We start from the raw sequence: 14,245 nt of genomic DNA, 5'->3' as shown, positions 1-14,245 counted from the left end.
ATGCTGTAGTGCAAGTGTTCAGTTTGTTTGGCATGTTGTGCACAGTAAATGTCACACTATGAAAGCTACTGCCGTTCACTTTCTGCACACCATTTTGCTATGTGAAGTTTGATATCACAACAAAGTGTTTCCATGACAACTCGCATACACCCACTAAATGTGTCAATCATCAAAAGGTCATACAGATTTTGAGATTTACAGTGTGTGCCTTAGCCGCTCAATGTGTAACAGACATCACTCAACACTTTATTGAAACATAAAAGTTCAGTTAATAGGGCCATAAGTGCATGTTACACATCTGTAGGTTCGAAATCATTGTTTTTACAGAAAGAAATAATACAATCCAGCATGTTTCCATATTAAATGATAATGTCTATAACAGAGTGTGCATCTGAGATTTTTTATTTATATATTTCAGGATGTTAACGGTTTTCTTGGCCAGGAAAACGTAGGATGGTCAGGTGTTTATTGGCTAGGCATTTTAAAGGGATACTCCACCGTTTTTTCATATTAAACTATGTTATTCCCTTAACTAAGACGAGTTGATACATACCTCTCTCGTCTCAGTGCGTGCACTCAATCGCTCTGGGGCGCGGCGACACTTTGATAGCACTTAGCTTAGCCCAGTTCATTCAATAGGGGCCAAGCAGAGAAGCTACCAAACACCTCCACGTTTTCCCTATTTAAATACAGTTACTCGCGTAGTGTAACTCGACCTAGGACGGTGACACAAAACAAAACGTTGCGCTTTTCTAAGCGTGTAAAATGGATAACTATATTGTATGGCGGAATACCATAGCAAGTGCTTGGGAGCACTTCGACTTTGCGCAGTAATATCTTCACTCGTGAAAAATCCTCTCACCGGCCCCCGCTCGCTCTCCTCCTCCCTCTCATTTCCGTCAATAGAACCAACGTGACTTTTACCACCTGTGCTATTAGCAAACTGCAAGAGATCATTTGCAATGGCGGACTTTGTAGATGATTATGACTTGTTTGTAGCAGACCCAGAGCCATATCTGTTTGAACCCGAGTACACGGAGGAGGAATTAGCTCTTATGGACCGTGAGAGGGAAGAAAGATATGAACCAGAACAGACCGGAGCCGGCGAAAGAACACGGGCAAACACGCCACTTCTTCAGAGTCATCAACGGTGTTTTTGGATTCTTGTTCAAAGCAGCTAACCAAGCTCTCCGCTGTATGTGGTGAGTTGGAATTCTGTGAAACATGACGGCACTATATAGGCCTTCTCCTTGTTATCACAACCCTTTACGATGCACGGTATAACCATGATTGTCCACAAACTATCTTCCTACAACCTGATACTTCGTCAACTCTGCTCAAACTACTACTAACGTTACTGGTGCAGGTCACGTTGGTTCTATTGACGGAAATGAGAGGGAGGAGGAGAGGGAGCGGGGGCCGGTGAGAGGATTTTTCACGAGTGAAGATATTACTGCGCGAAGTCGAAGTGCTCCCAAGCACTTGCTATGGTATTCCGCCATACAATATAGTTATCCATTTTACACGCTTAGAAAAGCGCAACGTTTTGTTTTGTGTCACCGTCCTGGGTCGAGTTACACTACTCGAGTAACTGTATTTAAATAGGGAAAACGTGGAGGTGTTTGGTAGCTTCTCTGCTTGGCCCCTATTGAATGAATTGGGCTAAGCTAAGTGCTAACAAAGTTTCGCCGCAAGACAGAGCGATTTAGTGCACGCACTGAGACGAGAGAGGTATGTATCAACTCGTCTTAGTTAAGGGAATAACAGTTTAAATTGAAAAAACGGTGGAGTATCCCTTTAAGCTCATGCTGTGGATGAGCTATTGTTCTCAAAGCCAAAATACAAGCATAATGTGTGCCACTCTCATAAATGTGGCGTGAATGCAGTGGCTTTCCACTTTCAAAGGGGGGCACCACCAAAAAAGCATTTTCTAAATCAGCGTTTATCAGCTTTATTGACTTGATAAGAGTGCTTTGTTTGCGCAAAAAAACACCACAATTTACCACTTTATTTACAAAATATTCATCTCCAACGCATTCACGAAAACACCACAACGCAGGTGTGTTGTGTTGACTTGAGAGCAGACGTTGTTGCGTGACCATGCGTTGGAAATTAATATTTTGTAAATAAACTGGTAAATTATGTTTTATGTTTACGCTTCACTTTATAAAATTGAGGTTTAACCACTGGAGTCACATGGATTACAGTCTTTTATAATGTCTTTACTGCCTTTATGGGGCTTTAAAGTGGTAGTTGCGTAGGCTGTCAATGGAGGAACAGGAAGCTCTCAGATTTAATTAAAGAAATCTTAATTTGTGTTCCGAAGATGAACAAAAGTTTTACGGCTTTAGAACATGAAGGCAAGTAATTCATGACAGAATTTTCATTTTTTGAAAAAATTAACCCTTTAAAATAATTACCTGTCATTTTGTGATTACAGAAGATTCAGGATTCTGAATCTGTTTGTTTTCCTTCATAAAGGAGACTATAAAATGAAAATAAAGACGACTGGAGACTCTTGCAATTTCTATATTTTAACGCTGACAAAGATATTCTTAGTTTTTAATGGCTTTAATCCCAGTTATATGGACACATCTAAATCCCTTTCTCTTAAATACACACCACACATATGTATTGCCATGGTATGCAGTTTTCCTTTCTCGTAGCAAACCTCAATGCTGTTTCTGGTGGAGGCAACTGTAATGTAATCTGGCCGAGTGAGTGATGAAAGATCATCAGATCACTATTTGGAATGGCAATGCTCCAAAGTTCCTTTAGAAATGTTCTTAGTATACACACACATAAACTCTCAAAATATTTGCATTATCACACATTATACCCACAATGTATTTGATGAACCTAGGACATTTTAAGAAAGAAATCATTTACCTGTTGAGAGTATATTGACAGTCTGTGTAGTAACTGTAGTTAGCTGAGCTCCAGAAAATCAGTAATGAGGAGGCTTTGAAAGTTACAGATAAAAAAAAAAATAAAAAACAATAAAAAACGGGAATAAAGAACCCTAAACTCAAACACAAAGAACCATTTCAGCATATAAAGGGTTCTTCAGGACGATACGGTACTAAATATAACTGCTACTACGTGTAAAGAACCTTCAAAGAACCATCTTTTTTAGCAGTGTAGCTTTCGAGGCTAATCGAATTGTCACGATGAAAAATAAAACACCCAAAATAAAAAATTACAATAACAAAATGATAAATATTTAAATGACTAATTTATAAGAAATATTTTTTAAATATACATGTTTTTTTAAAAATATTTTTCTTTTTTCTATATTTCTTTTTTTTTAAATCAGTAGGCCTAAACCTAGCATATTTATTGAGATGATTGTATTACACGGTAAAAAAACAAAAACAAAAAACAGCTGTGTGCAGCGATGAGAATGCCAGGGCTTCAAAAACACAGTGGCACAGCTGTGGAAAGATGAATGCAAAGCAGTTTAAACAAACTTCTCTGTCCAAAAATCTGAATGTAAAGCTAATCATAGAGCGTAACTGTAAATCTTTCCACACCATGATTCAGCAAATGAACAAAAGTGCTCTTTGTATGTATAAGGAGTTAAAGTCAGCGTTTGGCAAACAGTTTGGTTTACTATAATAGAACTGGAAAGGCATATTATCCATCACACTCCTATATGAGCCTGAATTATTCAGTTCATTTAAACTGATGCTGTATGTTATTGCCATGAAATTTTACATGCTCCAAATATTTGTCATGTATTTATGTTGATCAATGGTTCAACCATAATGTACTGGTACAAACTGTTTTAAAGGCTCAAATATATTCTGGTCATGCATTATGTATCACTCATAAAAAGTGATTCCAAATGGCAAACATCGTTTAAATTATAAAAATAAAAATTGTAAAAAAAAATTTTTAAAACAATTTCTCAGTGAAATTTGCCTCCACTGTAACACCTTTGGCTCCAGGCTGTTGCTGAATTGTGATTCTGGTTTTGTATGTCCTGTTCTTCGGACAAAAAGAGGAAAGAGACCTTGGAACCATGGAAAATATTAACTCAGTGGATGAAGGAGAGGAGCCAAACGAGAAAGAAAGACAGAAAGAGAAGAGCAGGGAGAGAGAGAGAGACAGACAAAAAAAAAAAAAAAAAAAAAAAACCTGTCTGGCCATCTTCAGAATGTCCTTCTGTGAGATTCAGCTGCACCCGAGATAAACTACATGGAAGGGATAATGTATAGTCAGTTATTGTAAATTAATCCCAACAGGCCAATCAGGGTCTCAAATCATCATTTTATTATGAAATAATGGCCTTCTGATTGTACATTATTATACTTATTACATGGCTGCCTAAATAAATAAATACTTGGACATAACATATTGATTTGAGCTGAAATTATTTTTATGATTTTAATTAAAATGGTAATGGTTTGAATGATGAATGCTCCTATTGACCAGTCAGAATAAATTATTCCAGAGTATTGTGTAGGCTTGAAATGAAAATGCACCTATATTTTCTAAATGCATGTTATTGATCTTACTGTAAAAAATAAATAAAAATAATTCTGTGCATCCCTGGTGAAATGACAGACTTCCCTCTGGTGACAAATGCCAGATTTCTCCAATCATTAAGTCCTCTTACAACATTAAGTCCTTCTTACAATCAACTTCAAGCATTGCAAATATGCCTCCATCCAATTAACAGCTGGTGGATAGAACCAGGTCCCCACCCGATATTATTATTTTATTTTTTTTCACTAATATTGAAGACTGAGATATGTCACAAATTCACAATACAAAAGAAAAGACATAGATAAAAAATAAATAAAAAAAGATACAATATATGCCACTACACCTATTCCATTGCAACTTTTAAAAGATTTACTTCTTTTAAATATTTTTTACAACTGAAGATTTTCCTGAATGTCCCCAAATAGAGGTTTTGTCAGATTTGGCTTGACCACTTCTGGGGACGAATCTCGTTCAAAAGTGTAGCTATATGGACACACACACACACACACACACACACACACACACACACACACACACACACACACACACACACAGGCAGTATTGGATGAACATTCTCACATACGGACACTAACGCATGTCGTTCTGGATGAATCGCATTCCTCGCTCTCTTCTTTCACTTTTACATACAAGCACAGCGTGGCAAAACAGAGGATAAACACAAACCACAAATAAAACACAAGTGCTTAAGTGTTTTCCTGGTTTCTCTATGTTGCAATGCTCAAGCTTCCAGTTCACCCCGACTGATAAATGACACTGGTCACTACAACTTGAGTAGGCTCTCTTTCTCTCCCTCTCCCCTCTCCCCTCTCTCTCTCTCTCTCTCTCTCTCTCTATATTCCCCCCCCCCCCCCCCCCCCCCACCCCCCCACCCCCCCACCACACAACTGCGCTCTCTCTCTCTCTCTCTCTCTCTCTCTCTTTTATAGCCGTCCCTTGATGTTAAACAGGACGTCTCCATGGATACAGGAATAAACAGATGATAACAAGCCCTCAGCCTTTTAAAGCCCATTTCAGAAGGGAGTAACATGACAGACAGAGAAAGAGAAAGAGAGGACAGAAGTTGTGAAGACCAGGGAGTGTGTGTGCATGTGTGTGGATTGCCAGCAGCTGGAAGTCAGTAGCACAGGTAAGAGTGATTTCACTGCTACTAATGTGATTGAATGCTCTTCATAAGCAAATTCACTCCACACCTGTGAACATGCATACAGTACATGCACTCATCTTATTCGCTATATGCTTGCACTCATTACATCATCCAGACCCATAATATTCCATGCATTGGTACACAGCATCTGTGGTTTACATACTGAAACTGTTAATGGCATGCTGCAAATGGGTATTGCTGCACTGTGGAGTGACTTCAGTGAGTAAATTGACAAATTCAAAGTGGTGGTATTTCAAGAATTTTTTATTTATTTTGAACCCCTGAACAAACATACATAGCCTACATTTGAAGTTGCAACACTTGCATTCGTTGCTATAATGAATTTTTTAAATGTTGCAATTTTTTCTCCTTCTACTGGTCATAAATATATAACACACAAGTGAAATGGACAGAAAATAACATGTTTTAATTGCAATAAATAAATAAAATGTTTTAAATTAACAGTAAGTAACATGTTAAACTGCAACATCTGCAGTGTGACTAAGGGCCATCATGTGCCAGAAGATGAAATCATGTTTGGATAATTACAATTGTCACTGACTAAAATGATTTAGATTGCAATTATATATAGGCTGTATTTACTGCATGAAGTTTTCCCGGTGGCAAATTGGCACAAACTGATGCTATTCATATAATTGTTGAACAAAACACTGCTGACATCATCAGGTTAATTATAGGGTTGCTGTCTGTCTGATCAAAAAGTAAACACTCATTAAGTTGTCTATATCAGTTATATTTAATATATATCAGCTGGTTTATGAAGTGCGTATCACATATTATGTCTATTATATGCCAGTATGAAATACAGAATAAGTGTGAAAAAACATGTTGTGTGGGGAATACAGGTATCTTGCAGGCAGGACCACAAAGAAGGATTAGCTATAAGGGCTGAAGCAGAGAAAGATTGAGATCTGCTCAGAAAGTCTTCAGGAAATGCCTTTGTTATTTTGATGAGTCTACTGTATGTTTGTGTGTTTTGTCTGGATGGGTGGGTAAGTGTCTCTGTTTCCCTCAAAAATGGTAATTTTACAATGGTAATTTTCCATAGACAGAAGTCTTGTCCTGTGTGAGGGGATCTCTTGGGAGGAGGGCAATGTGTGTTTATGTGGACGGCTGCCTTTGCATGTGTGTTACAAGGGTGAGGCTCATACAATGATGTCTTTATTCAGCCGCCTGTGTGGGAATAACATCAGCAGCAGCTTGCACATGATCCCTCACACACTGTATATAGGGAAAAACACAGCACGCACATGCAACATGTTAAGCATGACGACATATCAAATGCGATGACTTCGATGGTTCAGTGACTGAAGAACTGTCAGTAAGTTTTTTTTTGTGATAGAAATTTATATTTTATTCAGCAAGGACACATTAAATTGATCGAAATTGACATTAAAGACATTTGTAATATTACCAAAGATTTCTTATTAAACTTTCTATCCATCAAAGAATCCTGAACATTTTTATCCCACCAAAAATATTAAGCATCATAACTGTTTTCACCATTAAGAACAATAAGAAATATTTCTTACCAAATCAGCATATTTGGGATATGCTGGATCATGTGATGAGACTGGAGTAATGGCTGCTAAAAAAAAATCAGCTTTGTCATCACAGGAATAAATCACATTTTAAAATCTATTAAAGGGTTAGTTTACCCAAAAATGAAAATTCTGTCATTAATTACTCACGCTTATGTCGTTCCAAACCCGTAAGACTTTTGTTTGTCTTCGGAACACAAATGAAGATCTTTTTTATTAAATTTGAGTGATTTCTGTGCCTCCATTGACAGTCTACACAACTACCACTTTGACGCAGCAAAAGGTTCATAAAGAGATGGTAAAACTAATCCATATGAATTGAGTGTTTTAGTCCAAATTTTCTTAAGAGACGCAATATGTAGTATGATGAACAAATTTAATTTAGGCTTGTATTTACATATAAACATTCATCAACTCACACATCAGTTATAATGATAAACGGAAGCTCAAGCCAGTTTGCTTGACGTGCGAGAAACCAATGAGGTTCATTATCATGTTAGCACGTTTGAGCTTCAGCAAGAGGTTTGTTCTTATGCGTCCAGCAGGTTCGGTTGAGCTTCTGTTTATGTTCGCTGATCAATCTTTAAATGTGAATAAAAGCCTAAATTAAATGTGTTCATCATATAAAGCAATCATGTCTCTTAAAAAAATTTGGTCTAAACCGCTCAATTCATATGGATTCGTTTTACGATCTCTTTATGAACTTTTTGAAGCTTAGTGGTAGTTGTGTACCTGTCAATGGAGAGCTCTCAGATTTCATCAAAAAGAACTTTGTGTGTGCCGAAGATGAACGAGGATGAGTAATTAATGACATAATTAAATTTTTTGGGAGAACTAACCCTTTAATATAAAAAAAACTCTTATTTTAAATTATAGTATTTCACAATATTACTGTTTTTACTGTATTTTTGGCCAAATAAATCTAGCCTTGGTGAGCATAAGAGACTATTTTATGTAACACTTAAGTCATTGTGTGTGAGCTGTGAGGAGACTAAGGCTGAAGGAGTTGGAGTTGAAGCCAGGGCAAGCCCACCCACCGCTGCTGTACACTCATCACCTCTCCATGAGGCCATCAGTTGCCAAACTTCTGACATCCATCTGAAACATTCCACAATAACTCCAAGACACATCAGACCATCCACATACCTACTCTCGCCTCCATTGACAATGGCTGGGCTGTGCAGACACACCAAGAAATTCTGGAATCGGCCTCACTCATGCACTCGAAAGAAAGAAAATAGAAAATTACAGATTTATGAAGGAAGGAAAGAGGGAAGCAAAGAGGCTGTCTGAAAATGTCTAGGAAATTCTAACATCCATGTTATTTGTGTTGAATGAATAATTAGCAGTCTACCGAGTGCTGATAATCACTTCATTAGCTCAATCCTTATGGCCCTTAAATTTTACATCAGGCTCTATCGTTCCACATACACCTAATGTGTTACTTTTGGCTGGTGCTTTAGTTGGTATTTTATTCATTCAGGCCATTCAAAACGCAATGGAAAAGAGGGTGACCTGCTGAAGAAGTTTGCCAAAACTCTGCAACAAGAAGACAGTTAGTAAAATATCTCAAAAGCTATAATGACAGGACAAATTAGATAATGCAGACAACTTGGATCATTTAGACAGGCTGAATCTGAGTTTAAGGTACTTAATTGTCTGGGCTCAACCTCATCTGTACAGACCGAGACTATATATAATACACATCTGAGATTCTGAAGATTATAATACAGTGCAATAATTATTTTTAGTGTACCACATTAATCTGCCTTCTCTTTCATCTTTTTTGTCTGTTTATCATGTCTATTGCAGATGACTTATATGGTCAGTTAAAACACCTCTTTTTCTAGAGAAATTGTTCCATTAGGTCATAGTCTTACTATTTGTTTAGCAGAATACCCAATATGGCAGAAAGCACAGACATGGACCAGCTTCTGAGCTCCTTTAAGAAGTTTGCTGTTCATGGTGACACCAAAGCCACTGGGAAGGAGCTGAATGGGAAAAACTGGGCTAAGCTGTGCAAAGACTGCAAAGTCACTGATGGCAAGAATGTCACCAGCACCGATGTAGATATTGTCTTCACTAAAGTCAAGTGAGTTTTTCATAAAAAAAATTTGTAAAATTTTAACAAATTGTAATATATATTTTTGTTATTGTGCACACAATATAACCACATAAAATGTATAAATACACATTTTATGTATGTATATATATATATATATATATATATATATATATATATATATATATACACACACACATTTTATGTATATAAATATATTATATATATATATATATATATATATATATATATATATATATATATATATATATATATATATATATATAGTAAATATTAAAAATATCTTCAGAGATGAAGTTTTAAAAAACTGCACTGTCCGGGCAATGTAAATATTGAAAATGCTATATGTTTACCATATGATTCAGAGCAAAGACATCTCGGGTTATTACATATGAGGAGTTCCAGAAAGCTCTAGAAGAATTGGCCCCAAAGAGGTTCAAAGGTCAGAGCAAAGAGGAGGCATTGCAGTCTATATATAAGCTAATTGAAGGCAAAGATCCTACCAACGTTGGTGTAACGGTAAGGCAAGCATTTAAAAACAATCATTAAAGGTATTTTTGTATGAAAACTTGGAAATTAATTTTGAAATAAATTAGCGTGACTAAACTGTACACAAGGCGGCATCAAAATCAATGTTATCAATTCAATACATTACTGTTATACACAATCATTCTTTTTTCATACTTTTCATACTTTCATATTTCATACTTTTATTCAACAGATTTCTAATTCAAATAAATGTTCTTTCTATTCATCAAAGCATCCTGGAAAAATGTATCAGGGTTTCCAAAAAATGTTAAGCAGCACAACTGTTTTCAACATTGCTAATAATAATAAATGTTTCTTGAGGAGCAAATCAGCATATTACAATGATTTCTGAAGGATCATGTGAGATTTGAGCTGCTGAATAGTTAGCGTTGGCATCACAGGAATAAATTACATTTTAACATATATTCAAATAAAAACCATTTAATTTAAATTGTAAAAATATTTCACAATAATTATTATTGTTTTTATCAAATAAATGCAGCCAATTTTTCCCCCACAAAATCTTACAGACCCCAAACTTTTGAATGGTAGTGTACATAAAACAAGAAAAAAAGCAAGAAAGAAAGAACAGTTATTGGTTTGCCATTTCATCACACTGCAAATCGATTCTAATTCAACTAGTTATTAGGCTACCTCAACTTTTTTGTGACAGAAATGTGTGAGTGTATTACCTGAAATTTAAAAATGTTAGATAAACCAAGAAATGCCAAGCAGTTGTTGCTCAAGAAGGTCCCTCAACACTGCCCATTTTGAATGTCTCCTGCATCTAACACATAATGCAACTCATCATCTCATTTGTAGAGCGCCCCATGAACTCGACTGGGCATCAAATTAGTGAGACACCTAAAATGAGTAGTGTTGGTGGGCCTCCAAGAGCAAGATTGAGAAACACACAAAAAAGGTACTACCACATCATTCCTCAGTCGGTTCAGCACTAGAGGACAGTAACAAATCAAACAGCAATACATCAATTCTGGCAACTAGTTAAAAGTTCAAAAGGAGTTGCAAGAATATGTGATGCATATGCTATTGACAGAAAAGGTTCTGCTGGGGCAGGCTGAAACAGATTGATACAGATCATCTGATGAAACAACAATGCTAGCTTGATGAAGCACATTTTATGGGTAATTTCTGGTTTCCATTTTTAAAATGGATTTTCTATATATGATATTACTTTCTAACGAATATGATATTATTATTTCTCTCTCTCTCTCTCTCTCTCTCTCTTTTTTTTAACCATTCTAGAAAGTGGCAAAAACTGCTGCAGTGGATAGGTTAACCGACACATCTAAATATACGGGCTCACACAAGGGGCGCTTTGATGAGAGTGGGAAAGGCAGAGGAAAAGGTGGGCGGGAGGAGATTGTGGAGCACACAGGCTATGTAGGGGCCTACAAGAACGCTGGGACTTACGAGGAGAAGACAAAGGCCAAGTAAGGCCCCACTGTCTCCATGTCAACATGTTCTAAGCTCTGAGCTCCATCTTCATCAGCACTTATCTGGACCAAAGCCAAACTTGAACTTTGACCTGTAAAATCACACAGCCACTATGCAGTGTAACACAGGAAGTGTTGTAAATGTTCGTCTTTAAGGATAAAGAACATAGTATTACAGTCAGTTTTCGTTAGAAAGTTGACAGAAGGGTAAGAAGGGAATATGATTTCAGGTGAAAATCTCAAAGAACAAGTATAAAGACTCTATAAAGAAGTAGGCTCTGTTGAAGGGAAACAGATAAGTAGTGCACTTGTTTGAATTATGTTGCTGTTTAATAGCTATGAGAAATGTGCATCTGAACATCACTATTCTTTAGAGAGAGATAAGTGAACAAGAACCTTTTTAAGAGATTTATTTCTTCTAACATAGCCTACTATGTATAGACCTTAGTTAGGGTAGTGCCACATTTAATTTTTGATTGGAATGAAAACGAGGCTGTGAGGGATAGAAAAGTTAAATGTTGTCTAACAACATACTGATTGTTCAGCTGATGAAACATCTTAAAATAATAATAATAATAATAATAATAATTGCAGTAGACAAAAACAGTTTTAAAAATTGTGAGTTGTGAAAAAAATTACGTGATCCAGAACCTTTACAGTGCATGCCATTGTAAAGTCTGTATACGTCTATCCCTTACAGCCTCGTTTTCATCCGCATTATATTGAGTATGTCTATCCTGACTAAGGTCTGCTGATATTCTTACTTAACTGCAGTCATCTAAATTCTAACATTATTCATTGCTAAAAGTTAAATGTCAATCTTCAAATGAAATGGTGAACCAGCTTTATGTGTATATTACCCTTCTGTTGTTTGCTAAAATTATTTCCAAAAATTCAATGTCATATCTTTGTTTTAGTTAGCTTACTGTGTTGGAAACTGGAAACTGCCTTTGTATAAACCATTACTAAATATCTTTTGGTGTGTTTTATTTTAAGTTTTATTTGTGTACTTACTTTGGTCTAAAAAACAAATAAAATACACAAACTTGATTGCAGCAAAACCTTACAGCCGATGTACACGACTGAAACAGACAACACACAAAATATTGTGTCGATATAATTACTATTATGCATCATTACTAGTACAGAAATAAAGATATAAATTATTGTTTCACATTCATGCTTAAACACATCCATCATGTTATCGTGTAAACATGAATCCCATGAAGTTGTTAATGAAATTATGTTTAATTAAAATTAAGCTATTGTAGGCTACATTGGTCAAATAAATCCATCATACTGGAGCCTGCTGGCACTCAGCATTCGGGGGTAAAATTAAGTTCTCAGTACCTGCAGGTATATAAAAAAAAGTTGTACGATACGTTTCAGTTCACATTACTTAATGTTATTATAAGAGTTATATTTATATCATAAAACGATATTACAATACCTTTCATAATCAGGCTGCAGCTGATGTCCAACTGCTGGGTTATAAACTAAAAATAACTCAACGACGTAAAAAAAAAAAAAAATGACCCAACAAATTTTAAGATAACCCAACCTAGTGACCCATATGTTTAACCCGGTGGGGTTTTTTTTCTTTCTTTCTTTTTTCTGTGTTATTTCGCTTCCAAAAAAGTGCCACTGTAACCATGGTAACGTCCAAAAATAACATAGACTGTAGTATAAAACAAGAAAAATAACCGTAGTTACTGCAATTCTTATTGTTGTAAACGGTGGTACAAAATAAAATAAAACCAAATACTTAATAACAGGGACAAAACACGACCTTTTGCTGAACGCTGTTTACAGTCATATTCCGCATTAGATAAGCGTGTGTACAGAACAGCGGTCCATTTGTCCGAAGTCACCCCTAGGGGACAGGCAGGACGCCGACGCCGGTCCCTCTGTTGCCGTGGCAACCGTCCCATACACAAACACAACAGCCCGGCCCGGCACCTGGCTCCGGCAGCCTTCCCCTGCCCTCTGTGTGTTTGTAACCAAACACACTCGTTCATGGCAACGTTTGTTTGGTTCATCTCCTTGGAAGCGTTTAATCAAAAACATCTCGCTTCATTCCAGCTCGAGCCTTTGTTGCTGCTGTCACTCGTTGATGAATGGCATCGCACAGCAGCGTCGCAATCGCCTTTAGTCAACTTCTGTGCTCGCCGCGCGCTGTAATCAACCGGCTGATTAATTGCCTGTTAGCATGAATTGCAGACACCGACAGGTTTGGCTGGCGTTGTCGATATAATATGCCGCACATGCAGGCAGATGACTGCCGCGCACACTTATGAATAAACTCGAGTCCCATCAGCGCGCACGGACTGCCTAGAGCTACGAGACACAGTTCTGTAGCCTTATGTGAAAATACTAAAATATTTGGTGAATGTAAAATTATACTATATAAACGGCAATTTTAATGGCAACATGTTTTCTCATGTCTCATTCATTTCTCATGGTTTGGTTGCACTTCGAATACAGCTTTGAGTGTCTAACGCGTGCAGCTGACGTTCATACGTCGCTTGATGTAGTAGCCTACTTTAGAAGCCCGGTTTACTACCTTGCTCTGAATCGTTTGAGAACCACTGAACATTGCTCTGGAAATCGCTAATGCACCGAGTGGAACGATAGAATACATAATTTAATAATAATTAGTCCACTAGCCTATCTGATTAGTCCAACGTGACTTTTTTTAAAGTTAACTTCTTGCAATTTCAATCCACCTGTTAAATATTTAGCATGTTCAGGCTGCATATGTCACATTTTTACATTTATATGTAAATATGTCTTGTCACATAGGCTATATTCTTTTTAAATTAGCTTAGCATACAACAATTAGCAAGAAACAACATGCTGCAATGATCATCACGTGTCATTACGCTTGCTGTATACTTGAGTGAAATATTAAAAGATGTGAAAATAAAAGCAAATATATAGGCTACACAAGATTTAAAGT

The 14,245-nt window shown here is 36.6% G+C and overlaps 1 protein-coding gene across 2 annotated transcripts; it reads left to right on the top strand.

The window, feature by feature from the left end:
- Window positions 1-5,483: 5,483 nt before the first annotated feature.
- Window positions 5,484-12,260, top strand: tppp3 (tubulin polymerization-promoting protein family member 3). Of its 2 annotated transcripts, none has more exons than XM_082158092.1 (4): window positions 5,484-5,638; window positions 9,113-9,310; window positions 9,667-9,820; window positions 11,096-12,260. In XM_082158092.1, the coding sequence occupies exons 2-4, from the start codon at window positions 9,123-9,125 to the stop codon at window positions 11,285-11,287; spliced, it is 534 nt and encodes a 177-aa protein (XP_082014218.1). In that variant the 5' UTR covers window positions 5,484-5,638; window positions 9,113-9,122; the 3' UTR covers window positions 11,288-12,260. The 2 variants fall into 2 exon arrangements, with proteins under 2 accessions (XP_082014218.1, XP_082014217.1); XM_082158091.1 differs by having other exon boundaries at window positions 5,489-5,638; window positions 9,110-9,310.
- Window positions 12,261-14,245: the final 1,985 nt, after the last annotated feature.

Source organism: Leuciscus leuciscus (assembly GCF_965113295.1).
Source record: "Leuciscus leuciscus genome assembly, chromosome: 2".
Taxonomy (NCBI): Eukaryota; Metazoa; Chordata; class Actinopteri; order Cypriniformes; family Leuciscidae; genus Leuciscus; species Leuciscus leuciscus.
This window is presented reverse-complemented; position numbering and strand designations above follow the sequence as displayed.

What these genes read in the sequence shown, in the direction of transcription:
- tppp3 (XM_082158092.1), top strand. Translation starts at nt 9,123, where the DNA reads ATGGCAGAAAGCACAGACATGGACCAGCTTCTGAGCTCCTTTAAGAAG. An exon ending in ATTGTCTTCACTAAAGTCAA is followed by an intron (nt 9,311 to 9,666) that starts GTGAGTTTTTCA and finishes CATATGATTCAG; the next exon opens with AGCAAAGACATCTCGGGTTA. An exon ending in CTACCAACGTTGGTGTAACG is followed by an intron (nt 9,821 to 11,095) that starts GTAAGGCAAGCA and finishes TAACCATTCTAG; the next exon opens with AAAGTGGCAAAAACTGCTGC.